Genomic DNA, 21,264 nt, shown 5'->3' with positions numbered 1-21,264 from the left:
ATGAGTGACTGTAGATGAGTATTTGTGAAATGAATGGATTCCAATGGGATGCATTGGAGCTTTGAGGAAAGCCAAGATGTGACCCTATCACCCAGCTATGGTCTTATCCCAAGAAGCTCTTGTTCATCCCTATTTTCATTCTTCACACTTATTAAATATATCTCATACCTGTCTCTCTCCCCTTTACACCCTAAAACCACATGCTTTGTGTCACCCAGTTTTCAGAAGATTCTCTCCTAATAGCTGGCAGACACTTCCCAGACAAACTTCCTCCCTCTGCGCCCACCCTCTATTTGCTGAAGTGTTCCTTCTAAGCCTACATAGACCCTTTCAGTAAACAAGTGTTCATCAAGAGTTTCCAAAGTACTGGGTGGGCACTGTGCTAACACCACCTTCACGGAGTCTTCCAAGAGAGCATACCACGTGCTCCTATTAGAGCTACTCTGGCCTCATTCCATAGGATAGTAAAATGATATCAAGATGCCAGGCACCTCTTGGGTCTGTCTCTTTTATACTCCTAGAAATCTGGCCCATCCACATTTTGTTCATATTTATATTTAGTCATTTGTAAGTTGTAATCTCCATGACCTTGGGTCATGAATAGCACCTGCTGGCTGTCCAGGAGATGTGTGTTAATTTGTTTCACACATTGATCCTTGTCTTACTCAGCTTAGGCAGCTGCCTATACCAACCTATGACACACAAGGTCTGCATCGTCACTAGGGTGGGAGATCTAGGGAGGAGTCACTAGGGTAAGGAGGCTGAGCCAAGGCATCTCTGCCTAATGTGGCATGGACTGTAGTCCTTTGAGACCTACAGCTTTCCTACTTTATTATCTAAGAAGGACTTCCAATTATGCACTGTGGGATCTAGAAAGAGAAATCTGTTGGATAATAAGATATGGTGATTCAGTCCAGAACATTTTGTTCATGCTAACCTCTCCTAGATCCTTCAGTGGGAGCTTCACTCACATGCATCTATGTAGTGCATGCACCGCAGGCAGGTTTTAGAGTAAGAGTTGGAGTCTTGGCTTCACCATTTACTGACTTACAATTCATCATCCTAATGTTGCCTGTAAAGGTACAGTACTCAGTGATCATCTTGTTGACCAGTGTATATAGTGCCTCTCAGAGTACTCCATTCTTAATAGGAGCTAAAGAAACCAGGCTCCAGTGGCTCACACTTGCAGGCCTTACTATGCAAGAGGCAGAGATCTAAAGATGGCAGTTCAAAACCAGCCCAGGCAGGAAGGACCCCATGAAACTCTTTTCTCCAATTAACCACTAAAACCCCAGAAGTGAAGTGGAGTTGTGGCTCAAGTGGTAGAGTGCTAGTCTTGAGCAAAAAAAATGCTCAGGGACAGTGACCATGCCCTGAATTCAAGCCTTAGGACTGACACAAAAAATTAATATGAATGAGTGAATGAATGAATGTGACCTTAGTGACTTATTAGCTTTGATAGTATCATCTGTTTGAGTGTCTCTTGTCCTTATCTGTTAAGAATGTTGACTGTACCTAGTTTGCAGGGTTATTAGATAAGCCATGTATAAATGTGATAATTTACATAAAATATTTGGCAGGCAGTGAGATTAACTACATGATGATGATTGGTCTGTTTATACTGTAGGGGTGGGCCAGAGAAAAAGCACAAATAAAAGGAATCAAACAAATTTCTGCTTATTAAAACGTAAATGGTAAGGAAAGCCAAGGAAGGGGCATGAACAGGAGAGAGGCAGTTGGCATATTGCTTGGCCTAGGTATGTTGTGGATTTGGATGAAGGACTAAAATGAGACTGCTTTGTTAGCAAAGGTTTGAATAGTAAATAAGTCCTTTACATTCTGCAGGTTCTTATATTCAAAAACTCCTTTCCCTAAGACCCTCATTAGAATCATCGTCCATGAAAGAATCCTGGAAAATGAGCTTTCTGTTCAGACTGACAAGGAGCCTGCAGCCTTTCTGTCACCTTAAGTGGCCCACATCTCATTAAGGAATCTCTAAGAATATTGAATAGAAGAGAAGCCTGTGAGCCCTGGGCTCGGGCCTGCGGGTCGTTAGCATTCAGGCTGTCCAGTAGCGAGCAACCCAGTGTCTTCTTTAAGGAGCCATTAACATTTCATGGAAATCATTTGCAACAGAAGGAATATTTTGACATGAGATTCTAAACAAATGAAAACATAAGTAAGACAAAAAATAAAAACAAAAGAAATACCACCTATGTGGAAAAAGAAAAAATATGGATTTTCATAAACCTAATAAGTATCCTTTTTTTGAATTAGGCAATCTGTGGTTCAAAGGTAAGTTTGCACCATTTTTTTTTTCAAATCCAAGGCTAAAAGTATTAAGGCTGGCTTCTCTTGAGACCAGTCTACTCCTTGATAGTTAAGCAGTTGTGGGAAACCCATGAACTCTTCTGAAATCTGGAATTCCAGCCCCTCCAACATCTGGGTTCTATGTTTGTGGTAGAGGAAACCCCATTTTGAGCATGGGTGGTGTGGAGAAAGTGGTGATGACAAGAGTTTAGGGTACTTTGACCATTGGATCACAGTCAAACAGGAGCTCAAAACTAAGGGGAAATTTTTGTTACAATGCTGGATAAGACAGACTTTTAAAACGGTAAACACATAAGGATTCCTGAATAAGCACTGCAGAAGGGAGACTGGAGGACACGGTAGAAGGGACATACAAAAAAAATTACAAAAAATAAAGAGGATCCCTGAATTACAGTGTGTCACAATAACTATTGTCAAATTAAAATTGTAATTAAAAGCTACTTAGTACCATGTGTTGGACTGAACACCACATACGTCATCACCATTATTTTGATCTGTCAACCTTCACAGACCATCTTTTAGAAATGGTAGGTTCTAAAGCAGAAAAAAACAAGGAATAAGCACCTGGCAGAATTGATTTAAGAAGAATATACCATCTTGTGAAATGAGGTAGCTGATAAGAAGCATTGTTGAAGTCCCAATTTTGAGGCACTAATTTTTTTCATTCTCTGAGAATGATTGGATTAGGAATATTGAATTTAAAATGAACGTGACACATTAGAGCATTGTATTTTCTCAAAAAGGACCAAATTCAGGGATATGGATAAATATATGTATAAAATATGTATAAAGATGTATAAAAATATGCCCTTCAGAACCAAGGAATGATAATAGAACTGTGAACACAGGAAGGACAAGCTACAAGGAGTCTAACGATAGTCAGCTCTCACTGAATATTCACTAGCTCTTGTCTGACTGTTGGCCCCATCTCACATACATATTTTGCAAGTAACATGAAAAAAGACGACAGGATTTGAAGAAATATACGGTCATATGCATATATATGCAAACATATTAACTAAACCATGGTGTATGCAATGCAGCTGCTTTGAACGACTAACTTAAAGCTTAACAAAATGAATACCAGGAAACTCGAAATTGTAGGGGGTCAAGAAGAGAGGTAGATGAATAGAGGGAGGAAGTATAGTCAAATGCAGTCATATTACTAAATGTATATATGTGAAAATGGAACTAGGAAAATTGCAGGGATGGGTGGGGACAGGAGAAGGGGAAGAATGACGGAAGGGGTGACACTGATTCAGGATACATTGTTCTTGTAAACTGGCATGGTGAATTGAAACCCCTCTGTACAACTACTTAAAGATAATCTTTTAGAAGTTAAAGGTTTAAAGAGGAACAAGATGAGGAAAAGAATGTACTACTTTCACTACTAGGGAAATCTTAAGAAGCCATTCCCTAAACTCTTCCAAGATTGAACAGTTAATTAAACACTGTTTTCAGTTATGTACAGTTTTCCTACAAGGTGATCCAAAGAAACAAGAGTTTATTTGTGTAAATGGAAGAGTCTCCAGACTCTAAGGCTGATTGAACACTGGAGTGATTATCAAGAGACATTTTGACACCCTCATTTATGGAGAATTATATAAACAAAATGTAAATTCTGTGTATTTTGACATTCACTTGCTAGAGCTTATGGTTTTTTTTTTTTTTTTTTTTTTTTTTTTTTGGCGGTCGTGGGGCTTGAACTCTGGGCCTGGGCGCTGTCCCTCAGCTCTTCAGCTCAAGGCGAGCACTCTACCACTTGAGCTACAGCGCCACTTCCGGTTTTCTGGTGGTTTATTGGAGATAGGAGTCTCACAGTCTCTCTCCTGCCCGGGCTGGCTTTGAACCGCGATCCTCAGATCTCAGCCTCCTGAGTAGCTAGGATTACAGGCGTGAGCCACCAGCGCCCGGCTGAGCTTATGGGTTTTTGAAAGCACCTTTCAGGATTCATATCCTAATAATAATATTAATTTCATTCTACAATAATTTTGAAATTTAGCATGACACCGATTCTTATTTTCCTTCATGTTCTGTAAGAAATGACAATTTCAAATTCACTTTATTTGAAAGTCACGATATAAGCCAAAGCACCAGGGTCTCGTGCCTGTAATCCTAGCTACTCAGGAGGCTGAGATTTAAGGATGGTGGTTCAAAGCCAGCCCAGACAGGAAAGTCTGTGAAACTTGAATCTATAATTAAGCACCAAAAAAGCTGGAAGTGGAGGTGTGGCTCAAAGCGGTAAGAGTACAAAATAAAGCGCAAAGATAGCACCAGACCCTAGGTTCAGTTCCCAGAGCCGAGGCATGCACACACACACACACACACTCACACACACACACACACACACACACACACACACACACACACACATATACACACACACACCATTATATATACTGATTTTTCTTCTTATTGGACTTGTCTCCTAAGAATTCATTACATAACTACTCTCATGATTTAATATTATTCTCTCTTTAAACTTTTAACAATGATTTATTTCAGCACGAGAGAGTTAATGTAAAGAGAAGTTGAAAAGTAGAGGTAAACATGCCATGCTTTGTAGGCAGGAAATGGGAGTTGAAATGGCAGGTGTTATGTACTGACTTTATTCTTTCTGTGCTGGAGGAATTCATGGGGTTATTATGTCAATCTGGCAACCCACAACCGTGACATTGCTTGTGGGTGTATATAACCCAAAACACAAATAACTTTCAGGATGTTTTGGGGCAGACATGCCTTCCATTTTTTCTGTCTTTACCTACCTATGAAAACTACTCAGATTTACACCCATTTTAGAGGAGAATTTGATTCTCCCAATACAATACACTGCCTCATCACTTTGGGTGATACTGATCAAGATGCTTTGTATTTATAAACTTCATACAACTCCTTAAAGATAATCAAAACAAAAATAAAAATAAAGGACAAGACAGGTTTAGTCCCTCCCATACCTCTTGACATTGATCACTATACATTCAAATTGACAGACTGAATTGAAATGAAACCCCTTTGTAAGGTAAATTAAAAAAAAAAACAAACAAACTTTTCTTTCAAGGGAATTATTATGAGAGGAGAGCATACTGCATTTTGTTTACTTCTGGGTTTGAAATTCTGAGTCTGACCCCTTTGATATTTGTTTAAAATAATGTAATTGTAATTTCCCTGTCTCCTCAACTCTGTCTTGCCTTATTTCCCCCCTAATGACTTTTAACCTTAAAAGTGGGGTGACAGTCCATATTTGATAGTGGCTTCCTGAAAGTGAACTGTCAGTCCTTCCTAGAAAAAGGGAATCAGAAAGTTGTGTCCCTATCTAATTTAGGAGATGACACAGGAAATTCAGTTGGCAGAAAATTCAGTTGACAGGCTGCCATGATCAAGACCAGAAGATGATCAGGATCTGAAGATACCAAGTTCATCTTTTCATCATCAGCTTGGTGAACATACTGTCTTTCCATCTCTAAAATACATAGACGATGATGATCATTAGAAAGAAGATAATAACTTGCTCAAGAAGACCAAGGAAATAAGTGGACTTGGTCCACACCAATAGTTTTAGCTACTTGGGAGACTGAGCAGGATAGTGATTTGAGCCCAGAAGTTCCAGGCCAGTGGGGCAACATAGGTTTGAGAGAGGGAGAGAGAGAGAGAAAGAGAGACAGACCAACAGACAGAGAAATGGAGAGAGAGACAGAGAAAGACAGAGAATGAGAGAGGGTAAAAGAATGAGAGGCAGAGAGGAACAGAGATAGACAGACAGACAGATCCACAATGCTGTTCTTAACCTAAATTCTGTATTATTCCTGTAAGTAGTCCTCCCCTATCCTTAGGAAATAATGTCTGAAAATCCACAGAGGATGCCTGAATCCACAGATGGTACTGAACTTTATATACTCTATTTTTTCCTATATATATACACTGATGATAGAGTCCAGTTTATGTTAGGCACAGTAAGAGATTAATAATAATAACTAACAATGAAGTAGATGAGTTGTATCAATGCACTATATCAAACCATATAAGAATATGGTTTCTTTCTCTTGAAAGAATCAAAACAAATAGTCATATTGTTGCATGTTGATTGAGTTGGACCAACTGAAACTATGGCAAATGTCATTGAGGTTAACGTGAACTTCTATAGTGCACCTTCAATTTTTACGATTATGATAACCCTAGGGTTACAAGGTGATGCTGAAATTTACAGCTGTTGGGATAATGAGTGTTTTGAATTGATGAGAGGGGCACTGAGTGGATTTAACATGCTCTGCCTTTGGAACCTTCCACCTCGCTCTCCATCCAGATTAATGAGACTTGAATGAGATAAAAATGTCTTCTGCGGGGCTGGGAAGGTGGCTCCGTGGTAGAGCGCTTGCCTTGCATACATGAGACCCTGGGTTCGATTCCTCAGCATCACATAAGCAAAAAGAAAAAAGCCAGAAGTGGCGCTGTGGTTCAAGTGGTAGAACACTAGCCTTGAGCTGAAGAGCTGAGGGACAGCGCCCAGGCCCAGAGTTCAGGCACCACGACCGGACCCAAAAAAAAAAAATGTCTTCTGCCAGGTGCCAGTGGCTCATGCCTGTAATCCTAGCTACTCAGGAGGCTGAGATATGAGGATTGTGGTTCAAAGCCAGCCTGGGCAGGAAAAGTCCATGAGACTCTTATCTCCAATAAACCTCTCATAAAACCATAAGTGGATCTGTGGCCCTAGTGGTAGAGTGTGTGCCTGAAGAGCTGAGGGACAGTGCCCAGGCCCAGAGTTCCAGCTCTATGACCAACAACAACAACAACAAAAACAGGCTTGAGCCTGTTATCCTAGCTAAGCAGGAGGCTGAGATCGAAGGATCATGGTTCAAGGCCAGCCCTGGCAGAAAAGTCTGTGAAACTCTTACTTCCAATTAATTACAAAAAAAAAGCCCACTGGGCTGAGCACAAATGCTCAAGGATAGCACTCAAGCTTTAAGTTCAAGCCCAGGATTGGTGCGTGAGTGCACACGCGTGTGCACGCACATGTGTGCACATGCACGCACACATCCACATCCACACACACGCTGTCATCTTGTTAATGACTTATCTTCCTTTTGAATGTCAACAGGTCAAAATCATCTTTTGTCTTAACTGTCCTAGTCTCTGCTTTTGGTTTCTTAGGTCATATTCTTGTCTCATGTATGTTCTTACCCGCTTCAGAGCAACACTCACTTCCTGTTGTGATGCCATCCAAAACTTCGTGGTTTCTCAGAACAACACTCCAGTGGGCACTAACATGACTTACGAGGTGGAAAGTAAAAAGCAAATCCCAATCAGAGAGAATATTTTCCATATGTTTCCGGTGGTGAGTAACAATGGCTGGTGGGTGAATTTTCTCTAGCTTTAAGTTATAACTGGCAATAATGAATGAATAATTTAAACACTACTATACTCTGGTGTGTTGTATAGAATATGTATAGTGAGTCTATAAAAATGGCAATTTCTTGTTTATGCCATGTTGGGAATTGAATGTAGGACCTTGCTCATGCTAGGCTAGCACTCTGCAACTGAGCTACATTCACAGTCCCTAGAAAGGCAATATGTCTGGGACAAGCAGAAAAGGTACATATGACCAGATAAGATGATAGTAAGCGAAATGAACCCCAAGATAGGGACACAAGTGGTTTTTTCTTGCTTGCTATCGTTTCTAATGTATTTATAATGTACCACATGATTTTTTTGTTTCTTTTTATCTTCCTCCCCCACGGTACAACCCCTGTTTTCACTGTAGTTGATGTTGGTGCCTTGCATCTTGTATATACACTTTTCTAATTTGGGGAGGGGAAGGGAAAAAACAAAATGCTTAAATAGAGATACGGGTTGACCCATTGTAACAATTAGATGTACAAGACACTATGTTGAAAAACGAACTTTACAATTTAGGCGGGGAGGAGGGGAGTGTAGTTGAGGAGGTGGGAGGGAAGGGAGGGTAGTGGAAAAACAAAGGAGGAGGTAACAATGTTTGATAGGAAATGTACTCATTACCTTGCTCATGTAACTGTATTTTTACAATAAAAAATGTATATATAAAAAAGGCAATTTTGAATGCAGTATCAGCCCACAAAGAAGTCCCTTATGTCATAAAGGACAAGCGTCCAGTCCTGGGCTCCTCTGACTTGTCTTTGAATGACATGAAGCATCTGGGCTTTCTGCCTCAAAACTACTGGTACTTCTAAAGATGACCATTGCTTTCTGATTTTGTTTTTCTTTTTTGATAGTATTAGAGTTTGAATTCAGGGCCTTGTGTTTGATAGGCAGGTACTCTACCACTTGAACCACACCTTCAGGCCTCTTCCCATTTTTTTGTTGTCAGTATTTTATGAGAGTATCTTACTTTTTTCCCCTTCCTCATGCTTCTATTCATACTTCCCACATCGGCCACCATGCCACGCTGTTGGTCAAAAGGAGTCTCCTTGCCTTTCTGCCTTGGCTGTCTTCTACCTGCAACTGTCCCAAACTCAGGCTTCTGAGTAGCTGGGATGAGAGGTCTGAGCCACAGCACCTTTCATGGATGCAGTTCAGAGTGGAGCTGACCTTGTTTCAACCTTGCTTTCTACTCATTCTCCTCTGCCATTCTTCACACACAGCCCCTTTACACCAGTTCACAATGACTTTTGATTAGACAATGGAAAAGTAACTCCTCTCCAAGAACTTTGCCAAGTTCCTTAGGAAGGAAAGCAGCAAAGTTGATTTTCAGCCACAGCAAGCAATGAGCAGCCAGTGGAGCTGTGCAAATTTGCATTTTCTTCAGAGGGTTATTTTTAGGGAACATTGAAGTTTGTAATTTATCTCCACTCCTACTGAACAGAAGATTCTAACACACAAGGATGTTTCCTCCCCATTGACCAAGAAACCAGAAAAAAAATTCATTATTTTCATTGCTTAATTTGAGATAGAGTTCCTCAGTAGTCTTTTCCTACTGTACTATAAAGAGCATATGCATTCTACCCAATCTATAAAATTCGAAATTTATTGTGGTACCTCGGGGTAAACACTATCCGAAGGTATCCTGAGCTACAATGTAAGTTGAAGCCTGGGGTGCCTGGGAACCATTCACTCTGCCAGATGAGAAAAGGAGGCACACAATTAAGTGAGCATTTCAGTCCACTGATGAGAAGGAAACTGTGTGTGGTGTGGTGATGAAGCGTAAGTTCTCTAGAACCCACTGGCTGGGTTTATATCCGAGCTCTGCCTCTTTGGAGCTTGTTGCTTTGATTTGTACCTCCATTTTCCCCATCTGTAAAACTTCTCCTAAAGTGATTGTGTGGATTAAATATGATACTAAGTTCTGCACTTAGAACAGTATGGCTCACACAATAAGTATGATATAAATAACAGGGTACTAGAAAAGTTAGGGGCTAGGAAGGTGGCTCAGTGGTAGAGCGCTTGCCTTGCATGCCTGAGGCCCTAGGTTCAATTCCTCAGCACTACATAAGCAAAAAGAAAAAAGCCGGAAGTGGCGCTGTGGCTCAAGTGGTAGAGCGCTAGCCTTGAGCTGAAGAGCTGAGGGACAGCGCCCAGGCCCAGAGTTCAGGCCCCACAAAGAAAAAAAAAAAAAGAAAAGAAAAGAAAAGTTAAAGGCAACACAACAAACGGAAGTGCTGGAGTCAAGGAATCTTTGCTTGTTGGATATCTCCTAGAGAAGGCAGGGCAGCTAAAGGGTTTGCTGGTCCTTGGGGCTGCTCAGAATCGCATCTTCTTTCCCTGAGCTGTTGGCTGTGGTACTGATCCACTACTATTGGGGAGGAGGGTGCCCTGATTTTGTAGCTTTTGCAGTTTTGAAAATTATTATTATAAAGGTGATGAACAGAGGGGTTACAGTTCCCTAAGTCAGGTAATAAGGACTTTTCTTTTTGAACAGTGACACCCCCTCCCCTGGTTGTCGCCCAGTTTTTCCCTCCCATCCCCACCCACAAGTTGTGTAGTTCATTTTCACCGTAGTGTCCAGTGAGTATGACTGCTGCATTGCCTTGGCAGTTTTTAGTGATTTAAAAGCTGACAGCCTGAGCAGTCCATGTTACCAACGAGTCAACCACCAGCTCACAGAAATCCTGAAGATCGCCCAGTGAGCTCTGTAATCTTGGATGAATCAACACCAGTGCACCATTGAGGTGGTACAAGGGATCCACTAGGCCAAAAAGTCATTGTCAAAAACTCAACTGTGTGAATTGCATTATGCTAGATAGGGCTGAAAGATGAATTGAACAATCCAAGAACCACCTCTCCTTCCTTGCGGACTTGATTTCTACTTGTAGAGACCAAAATAAATGAATCAGGACAGGGTCACCGTGGGCCAGGAGCTCACACCGTTTCTGCAGGTCCAAGGACACATCGTGATTAGGAAAGGAATTAGGCACTGTTGAGTGGAAACGTTACGTTTCAGAATGTGGAAGACTGGGGGAAAGTAGGCAGACTTTTGAGTGAGAAAGGTGGGTCTCAGGAGGACCTAAAATATATTCAGACCTTAGAAATTAATTTGAAATATGTTATTCTAGAGTAGGTAGCCTTCTCTGAGGCAGCCTGGCTGGGCATTTGCAGAGATGGCAAGTGTAAATCTAACGCTATTAACTGAGCCTGAAGGTCTAACTATTTCAAAAGCCTGGGATACTTGCTGAATTGCAAATTTTTGTGCCTTGGTATAAAAGACTTACTGCTACTTTCAAATTCTTCTGTCCTCTCTCCCTCTCTCCCCTTTCCTTCCTTCCATCCCTTCCTCTCTCTCTCTCCCTGCTTTCTTCCCTCCCTCTTCCTTTCCCTGTCTCTCTTCCCCTCTTTCTCTCTCCACTTTCTTTTACCACTGCTAAAAATTGTCCTATTTGTTGGAACTGCACAAAATGAGATTTTTTTTGCCATTCTCATTTTATTACTTAGTTACATAACATAAGATGCATTACATTTTTTACACAAATATGGTTTGCAATTTTACATTTTGTTGTGTATTATACGACGTCTATTTCTCTCAAGAGGAATAAAATGCATATTTTATAATCAGTTATATTAAGTTGATCAGCATGCTGTGTGTGTGTGTGTGTGTGTGTGTTAAAGTACTGTTTCTGTTTATTATTTGTCATCTCTTTAGCATGGCTGGAAAGTGAAGTTTCTGGCATTGAGCTGCTAGTGTTTGTGGTTCCTAAGCCAGAAGTCTGTTCCTAAGCCAGTCATGTCTGTTTCTGCCTTTCCCCTGCTAGTCACAGCCCTTTGTGGAGTACCCCTATAATCACTGTGCCGTGGTTGGAAATGGGGGAATTCTGAACAAGTCTCTATGTGGAGCTGAAATAGACAAATCTGACTTCGTTTTTAGGTAAGACTTCTCCTAGTGTTGTGTTTTATTTTTTTTTCAAACCAACAATGCATTGGGTAATTAAAGGGGTTAATGTAAACGTACTCTGTGCCAGTCTCGAGTTTTGACTTGTGTGGTGAAAGCCTGAAAATTATTGAGGTGCATTTCTCTGAAGAGGTTCGTGAGCTCTTCAGAATATTTGTACTCAAAGATTTAATCCAGTTGGCAGGGACCTGGGTAAAATCATACTGGAAGGTTTCACACAAAAACTTATCAGATCATTCAGTATGTGAATGGAGACTATAGCTCCCTTGGAAGGATTCCAGGAAGGAAGATATGCTTGACCTTGGATGTGTTTGACCGTGAAGACTTATTTTTTGTAAATCAGAGCATTTCAAGGTAGTTTTGTCCGCCAGTAATGATAGGGGAAATGTTATATGCAACATCTTACTGAGTACTGGTGACTCCTGCCTGTAATCCTAGCTATTCTGGAGACTGAGATACAAAGGATCATAGTTCAGGGCCAGTCTGAAGAGAAAAGTTTGCTAGTTTGCACCTGCAACTGACCAGCAAAAAGGTGAGCTGGAGCCATGGTTCAAGTGGTAGAGTGCCATCTGTGTGTAAGCAAGCTGAGTAAGTACACCACTCTGAAGTCAAGCTCAGTACCAGCAAAGAAAAGAAAGGAGAGAAACCTCATTGTTTTGTTTTTACAGTTTGGTGGTGTTTTTTTATAATAGCAAAGCTTCTAATTTCTGGTCCTTTAAAATATTTTCATCTCTTTTGGGCATTTACCCAAATGTTCACAAACAAGACCACACTAAAGCTACCGGCACAACTATGTTTATTGCAGCATTATTCACTATAGCTAAGATATGGAACCAACCCAGATGCCCCTCAGTAGATGAATGGATCAAGAAAATGTGGTATATATACACAATGGAATTCTATGCCTCCATCAGAAAGAATGACATCGTCCCATTTGTTAGGAAATGGAAAGACTCGGAAAAAATTATATTAAGTGAAGTAAGCCAGGCCCAAAGAAACATAGGTCCCATGATTTCCCTTATTTGCAATATCTAGTATATGTCTGAGTCAAGCAGAAAAGGTCAAATAAGGTGATGTTAGGGAAATGAACCCTAAGATATGTATTCAAATGTTTTTTTTCTTTCATGCGATTGTTTCTAACACATTTATAAGATTATTTCTTTGTTGCTTTGTATGTCCCTCCCCCACAGTATAACCCCTGCTTTCACTGTATTTGATGTCGGTATAATTTGTGGAGGGAAAGAGGAAAAACAAATCATTTAAATAGGGATAGGTGGACCCATTGCAACAATGAGATATACAAGTCATTATGTTGAAAACAAACTTTACAGCTTTGGTGGGGGGGGGAGGATTGGGTGGAAGGCGGGGGGAGGATGGGAAGGGATGGGAAGGGGAAACAAAGGAGGAGGCTACAATGCTTGATAAGAAATGTACTCATTATCTTGCCCATGTAATTGTAACCCCTCTGTACAGTATTTTCACAATAAAAAAAATATTTTCATCTCAACACTAGCTAGTTGGTTTCTGTATATGACCATGCTAATAAGCCAGACTGTAAAGCATCTCCACCTTGAGAATACCACAGAGGTGATTCATCCCTCTGAGGATGGATTTCAGCTGAAATGCACCTCTTTAAAGAGTGTGTGGAAATTTGCCTCTTTCTGTTCTAAGAGCATTGATTTCATACATCAGAGACCTTTAGATCCCTATTGATTTATTGCTAGTCTTTCTACAAATTGAACACAAAGTCACAATAACTAAGTGTTCAATAATTAGTTCCCCCCACACTTCCATCTCATATGTAAATCTCATATTTATTTAAATCAGTCTGACAGCCTAATTACTGAATGTGTTCCTCAAGGCTGACATTTCAGTAGTCAGGATCTGAATGTCTGAATGATCTGACCATTTTGTTCAAATTTTCAATGTGAAAAAAGTCAAAATGAAGATAAATAGTTGTTCATGCAATAGACTTTTGTGTGTGGGTGTGCCGGTTCTGGACTTAAACTCAAGGCCTATGAGCTTTTGTGCTCAAAGAAACACTCAGCCAGTTGAGCCACAACTCCACTTGTGGCTCTTTTGGTAGCTAATTGGAGGTGAGATTCTCACAAGCTGGACACCAGTGGTTCACACTTGTAATCCTAGTTACTCGAGAAGCTGAGATCTGAGGATCCTGGTTCAAAGCCAGCCTGGGCAGGAAAGTCCGTGAGAATCTTATCTCCAGTTAATCACTAGAAAACCAGAAGTGGTGCTGTGGCTCAAGTGGTAGAGTGCTAGCCTTGAGCTGAAGAGCTCAGGGAAGCACCCTGGCCCAGAGTTCAAGCCCTATGACTAACAACAAAAAAGAGTCTTACAGACGTTTTAGCCTGGGTTAACTTTGAACTGCTCTTCTCAGATCTCAGCCTCCTGAGTAGGTAGGACTAGTGACGTGGGCCATCAACTTCTGGCTTGCAGTGGACTTTTTAGACTTAAAATTCCACAAACAACATGCTAAGCGTGAAGCCTAAACATTCATTTTACTGTACGTTATACCAAGTATCAGGGATACACATTTAGATTTCAAAGTCCAAAACAAAACTCTCAACACTCATTTGATTTATAGCTCCAAAATAAATGCCTGTGTTTCCAAGGTTCTCCTTTTGCTGAAGTCAGAAATTTTTGTACACAGAGTTCTCTATCAAGTTGGCTGATCAGACCAAAAGGCAAAATGAGGGCTAGCTGTGGTGGTGTTATGCTAAGTTGTTTAATTTTTAAAATATATTTTTATTATCTTTAAGTAGTTGTACAGCAGTTTATGAATACAATGCATCTTGATCAATGTTAACATTCTCACTCATCCAAAGTTGCTTAATTTTTTAAGGTGGTGCTTATATTGTCTGATAATTTATGAACATGATGATAATTTATAAGCATGCTGATAATTTATAAACAATGGAATTACTTGGAGTTTTTTTGCAAATAGTCGTAGCTATGAACTAACAAAAGTCATCATTAACTAAACTGGTACTGTACTTATACCACTGTGTGTACATATTTTATATAACTTTATATTCATATTCCACATATTGTATGCATGTATGTGTTCTATGTCAACACATATTAATATCATAGTTATGCATATGTGATGAATATACCCAAGTCACACATTTATATGCAATGTGTATACATAAATACACATACCTATGCTTCCTCAAGAGGTCTTCTGTAATGCTGTGTTGGAAATCTCTTGATTTTGTAAAAGAAGACAACACTATGATTTGTCACAAGAGGACCTCTGAGGTTATTCTGTGGTGCCCCAATCTATACAGAATATTTATTTTGTGAGATATCTTTTATATAAAAGGAAATAAATGTTTCATTTATTCATATGTCATGGAGCATAGAATGGAATATTTCAGTCCAGTTGTATTAAAGATGGTATCTCTGAACAGCTTCCCTTATGAAACGCTCCATGTTCTGAGCTGGAAATATATTTAGAGTCATAGCCACCGCTCCCTTTTTTGTGTCATTGGAATACACCCAAATTAGAATGCTTAATTTGTTTTCCTACATAAAAACAAATTAGTTCTCAAAGGACAAAAAGATCCAAAGGATCAAAACATCACTATAAAAATATTAGGGTTTTATTTATTAATACTATAACTTGTGGCAAAGCTCTCCTTGTGGGAACGGGGAGGTTTTGATACAACTCTGCAGTTCCTGCATCTGGCAGATGCTATGCAATTACTTGCAATGCCTCATTTTTTTTCATATTTAAATGGCTGGTAGATGATGTTTGAATAGAATCAATAAAAACCAATACAACCAATATAAATAGCCATCTGAATAAAAGGCCTGGAAACTTCAAAAACTAGGCAAGGTATGATTGTCATTTCTGGTTTGGATACTTACAAAAGTCACTTATCATTGTCATTTCTGATCTTGATATTTGAAAGCACTTACCAAGTTTGTACACTTTCGATAATGTTGAAACGTCAGCCAGGGGTTCAGAACTTGTCAAAGTAGTTTTAAGTGAAACCACTTGGATTCCAAAGATTTCATGATGCACTGCCATCTGATGTGCGTGCACGCACACGTGGGTGTGGGTGTGCGTGCACGCATGTGCATGTAGGCCCACTTGTTCTTTACAAGTTGTATTTCAATACCTTCCCTTCCATATTTCAGGTGCAACCTGCCTCCAACCACAGGAAACATTAGTAAAGATGTGGGCAGCAAAACCAATCTTGTGACTGTGAACCCCAGTATCATTACACTGAAGTAAGTCCTCTGAGTTTCATAGCTAGAAAAACTCTTTTCCATTGTTGAATATTTTTCTCTCACCAAGGACTCATTTTGTTTCTCAGGCTGACTTGCAAAATGGCTTTATGGAAAAACACAAAAGAATATATTTGCATCTTCTGGCATGCCAACAGGGTTGTGGTTCATCAGAGTTGTGACTCCGTTTTACTTACAGTGTCATGAGCTCCATGTTTCTAAATGAGAATGTATTTATCTCTCCATCTTTAATAATAGTGAAGTTAGTTTCATTTTCTTTCAGAGTTTATCTTGGTAGTGTTTTGAGGGGGTTTGGGGGGAACACTTCTAGACAGTTCAGTGCAAGCCCTAGGACAACTTGGTAAAATACAGTCCTTATGTTGGATAATTTCCATGTCCATTTCTACAATGTAATTACTACAAAATGTGAATTGGTTCATTTTTTAAAAATCCCACACATAGTTTTATTGTACTATTTTCATCAAAAAAAAAAAAAAAAAAAAAAGGCCAAGCGTGATAGCTCATGCTTGTAATCTTAGGTACTTGGGAGGCAGAGACTGGGAGAATTGGTAGTTGGGAGCTAGCTCAGGCGAAAAAATTCATGAGATTCTCTGAATAAATAAAACGTTGGGGGCAATGGCCCCCAGCTGTGCCGGAAGAGTAACTAGGAGAATGTTAGTCCAGGCAAGCCTGGGTAAAAAGTGAGACCCTACATAAAAAAAACAGTGAAAACAAAAAGAGTTCAAGGTGTGGCTCAAGTGATACAGCATTTGATTAGCAAACACAAGGCCCCCAAGTTCAAGTAATAATTTCACCAATAAAAAGTGCCTGATAATGGTCATTAATAGAATAGGACCCTCCCAATAGTTCTAAAATCTCTTGAGAGACAAAAGCATGTTGTACCTACCTTCTTTGGGAGTGCTTGCTTTCCAAATACAACTGTGCTTCCAGGAACTTACTATCATGCAAATCATACAGTGATAGCACAATTTCATAAAGGAAAAATTTAACAACAGCTATCCATATTTGCATGTTACATATTTTAGGTTTTCTAAAAGAAACTTGACTGAATTTTCCTGACTCTGTGGGCTTTCTTATTTATTTGTTTATTTATAATTTTTTTAATTTTTATTATTTAAGTACTTGTACAAAGGAGTTTTAATTCAACAAGTCAATTTATGAGTAAAATGTATCCTTTTTGGGTGTCTGTATGCCAGTCCTGGTGCTTGAACTCAGGGCCTGACTACTGCCCCTGAGCATTTTTCTCAAGGCCTAGTGCTCTACCACTTGAGCCACAGTAGCTCTACTTCCAGCTTTTTTGGTGGTTAATTGAAGAGAAGGGTCTCATGGACTTGGCTGCCTGGACTGCCTTCAAACCATGATCTTCAGATCTCAGCCTTCTGAATAGTTAGAATTACAGGCGTGAGCTACCAGTGCCCAGACGAGTACAATGTATCAATGCCATTTCTTCCATCATTTTCTCCCTTCTCTCCCATTCCCGTTTACCCTCTCGGCTTACCTGATTCTCTCTTTTATAAATAGGATACATAAAATGTTTCCATTGGATTCCATTTCATGTTATCAGAGCTGTTCACTTTATTATTTCATCATTGTTTTGATTCTTTTTCTTTTTAATTGCCAGATATGGGAACTTGAAGGAGAAGAAGGAAGTATTTTTGGAGGACATTGCCACCTACGGAGATGCATTCCTCCTTCTTCCAGCATTTTCCTTCCGGGCCAACACTGGCACCTCTTTTAAAGTATACTACACACTCAAAGAATCTAAAGCAAGACAAAAGGTTCTCTTTTTCCATCCCAAGTACCTGAAACACCTTGCTCTTTTCTGGAGAACTAAAGGGGTAACTGCATACCGCTTGTCAACCGGCTTGATGATCACAAGTGTGGCAGTGGAACTGTGTGCCAACGTGAAGCTCTATGGCTTCTGGCCCTTCTCGAAAACTCTAGAAGACACACCTGTCAGCCACCACTACTATGACAACAGATTACCCAAACGCGGTTTCCATCAGATGCCCAGAGAGTACAACCAGATTCTCCAACTTCATGTGAAAGGAATCCTCAAATTACAATTTAGCAAATGTGAGCTAGCTTAAAGCGTCTTCACATGGGAATGAGTTTTAATGTGATGCAGGAAGTTAGTGAGTTACAGAGATTTCCAAAAGCTACTTACAGAATATTTATGATAGCACAGCTCCGGAACTTGGGTTGGTAAAAGTTCTTCTGCTAAACTTTCCAACCTCCCAAAGTCATTCCCAAGCTTCCATTTCCTTCCCAGAAAAATGGGAACCACAGTATCTAACTCGGGCAAGCAAAATGGGATAATTTGTGAGAACTCTTGGCCTAGCATTTGGTGTGAAGTATGAGATAGGGACCTGATGAACACTTCCTATTTATAACAGTCCTCACCAGACTGTCAGTAAGGGTAGAATATTCTGGAACCCTTTTGTGAAACAAACAGCCAAATCACTCATGTGTGCTGCATTTCTTTCTCTTACACCTTCTCTTTATGAATCAGATCCTCCCTGTTTTACTTTCTGTCCTATAAGAAAGTACATACCAGAAATGGATGTAGTTGAGCAAGAAATCTTTAATCATTCAGGGATGAAATTCTCTGCCTGTGTCACGGTTTGTTTCTGATTAGCCGCGGTGTATTAGTTAGGTTTCGGCCACTTCTTTCCATCTTGTTAGCTATCATTTTAATCCCTCTTTATCATTTTTTTTAACTTTCTGTTCAGCTTTGTGACTTTTTTTTTGTTCTCCCCACTGACAGGATCATGAAGAGTTACAATAGTTATAGCTTTTCTTACCTGTTTACTCAATTTACTCTTACCTCTTACTCAATTTAAAGCTTAAAGAAATTGGGGAAGAGGGGATTTGAGTTGTACTGGGATTTGAATTCAAGGCCTTGTTCTTGCTAGGCCAGCACAGGATTGCTGATTCATGTTTCCAGCCCTTTTTTGTTTTGCATTGGTTATTTTTCAGATGAGGTCTTGCTTTCCCTCACCATTATCCACCTATTTTATGTTTCCCATCATAGCTAGGATGATAGTTGTGTAACACCACACTGGGTTATTGGTTGAGATGGGATCTCATGTGTATATATATTCATGTTGGCCTTGAATTTGAGCCTACCAATCTCAGCCTCTCAAGTAGCTATGTTTACCAACCTGACTTACCAGCACCTGGCTTTTTTTTTTCTAAAGTATTGTAAAACTTTTTTGGTTTTTTTTTTTTTGAACTCTGGGCCTGGGCACTGTCCCTGCACTCTTCAGCTCAAGGCAAGCTCTCTACTGCTTGAGCCACAGCACCACTTCCGGTTTTCTAGTGGTTTATTGGAGATAAAAGTCTCACAGACTTTCCTTCCTGGGCTGACTTTGAACCGTGATCCTCAAATCTCAGCCTCCTGAGTAGCTAGGATTACAGGCGTGAGCCACCGGCACCCAGCTGTACAACTGTTTTATACCAGATCTTGTACCAGGTTCTGTGTGAAGAGTATAAAGATGACTGCCTTTGGTAAGAGGAAATAGATGTGTCTCTGATACAATAAGGATCCTCCATGATGGTGAAAAGAAAATCCTGGAGTGCCCATGCCCAGAGTTCAAGCCCCACGACTGACAAAAGAAAAGAAAATGCTGGCAGGACCATCAGCAGAATTATGTCAAAGAAGGCATAATTTCAGAATTAAATAAATGTTTACCAAGTAAAGAAACATGTGGGTAGAGGGACCACAATGCGGAAGGAAAACTGTTCCCTTGATTGTGATTCATCAGAATGAGAATATCTGAAGGTTGATCATGCTTTCTGCCCTAAAACCTACCACAGGAAGGGAAGGTTCCATGTATGGAGGTGGTAGCTTGGACCCAGGTTAGTAAACAGGAATAATCATACCTACTCAATTCCATCAGGAAAGCCAAGACTTAATGCTTACAAGGAAAGATGTAGCTTATATGAGAATGCATAACTCTATCATTTCTCATAGAAATGGGTATTAAGTCTTAGCATTTTGATATCGCTTCCTTATGTGATGATGACTCTTGATGACATGTTTTCCCTGCATCTACTGAACACATTGACCTACAGAAAAAAAAAATCTTGTGTATAAATTTTCTGCGTATCTTGTATCTTCATTAAAAAAAAGATAAAAAAGGAGTGGATCAGACCAGTTCAACATGCCAAAATAACAACAAATACGTTTTCAATTCTTAACTGAGCCAGATAATTTAACCAAATGTCCACATATTTATGAACACTGTGTTGTACAATAAATGTCTACATATTTATGAACACTGTGTTGTACAATTACTCATTTTGATGAGGTACATTCTAACTTTGATTGTAGTTGACATTTGTGAGGTTATTTTGAGTTTCTATTTTCATTTGTTCTAATATAGTAAATAAAGACTATTAGCTTTATAAATTGATGAAGAGTTCATAGATAAATATTTTTCCAAAAGGAAAATACCTTTTGTTACACAAAGTTTTATTTTATCATCTTTTTTTGTGATGAATAGATATCTTATTCTTAGTGTTCATAATGGGTGTAATTAGTTTTTAATTAATTTGTCTGCAGTATTGGTAATGTTTCAGTCATGCTACTTGCAATGGATTATTAAAAATGGATCAGAACACTAGTATTTTATAGCTAATAAAATGTTTCTCTCATGGTATTTTATGGCAAGTAGAAACAATTTCTTTTTGATGGTATTGGGAATACATGATTGATGAGTAAAACTAATAGAATATACAAAATAAATTCATTAAATTTTGATGTGGACACTTTATGTTCTTTCAATAGAAATTGGGTATGGTTAAGACATTTAGAACTTGTTACCATATAACATGATATTTTAATTTATGATTTCCTCTACAACACCAAAACAGAATCTCTAGTGTGATTTGCATAGATTTAGGAAATGTTCAGAATATTATGAGATTAAGGTACATCTTGATATCCAGGTTCCAATAAACTCAATGGAAAATGTTTGAGGAATTTTTATGTGGAAAAAAAAATGTAGCCTTGCTGGGCGCTGGCTGCTGACACCTGTGATCCTAGCTACTCAGGAGGCTGAGATCTGAGGATTCAGGGTTGAAGCCAGCACAGACAGGAAAGTTTGTAACACTCTTTTTTTTTTCCCTGCACCACCCTCCACCCAAGTTTGTAACACTCTTATCTCCATTACCTACCCAAAAATGCCAGAAGTGGAGCTGGGGCTCAAATGTAGAATGCCAGCCTGGAGCACAAAAGCTCAAGGACAGCGCCCAGGCCCTAAGTTCAAGCCCTATGACTAGCACACATGCCCATCCAAAAATTT

At 39.5% G+C, this 21,264-nt stretch overlaps 1 protein-coding gene across 2 annotated transcripts in view; it reads left to right on the top strand.

Annotated features, from left to right (window-relative positions):
- Positions 1-20,680, top strand: part of St8sia6 (ST8 alpha-N-acetyl-neuraminide alpha-2,8-sialyltransferase 6) — a 111,498-nt gene extending 90,818 nt beyond the window's left edge. For both annotated transcript variants that reach the window (XM_069990441.1, XM_069990442.1), the window contains 4 exons: positions 7,516-7,660; positions 11,544-11,656; positions 15,845-15,937; positions 17,577-20,680. In XM_069990441.1, coding sequence (XP_069846542.1) covers positions 7,516-7,660; positions 11,544-11,656; positions 15,845-15,937; positions 17,577-18,045 — 820 coding nt within the window. In that variant the 3' untranslated portion in view covers positions 18,046-20,680. The remainder of the gene's footprint in view (positions 1-7,515; positions 7,661-11,543; positions 11,657-15,844; positions 15,938-17,576) is intronic.
- Positions 20,681-21,264: the final 584 nt, after the last annotated feature.

The sequence above is a fragment of the Dipodomys merriami genome, unplaced genomic scaffold (assembly GCF_024711535.1).
Source record: "Dipodomys merriami isolate MVZ:Mamm:240054 unplaced genomic scaffold, mDipMer1.0.p SCAF_4, whole genome shotgun sequence".
Lineage (NCBI taxonomy): Eukaryota > Metazoa > Chordata > Mammalia > Rodentia > Heteromyidae > Dipodomys > Dipodomys merriami.
Note: the sequence above shows the minus strand (reverse complement) of the source record. Positions and strands in the feature narration are given on the sequence as shown.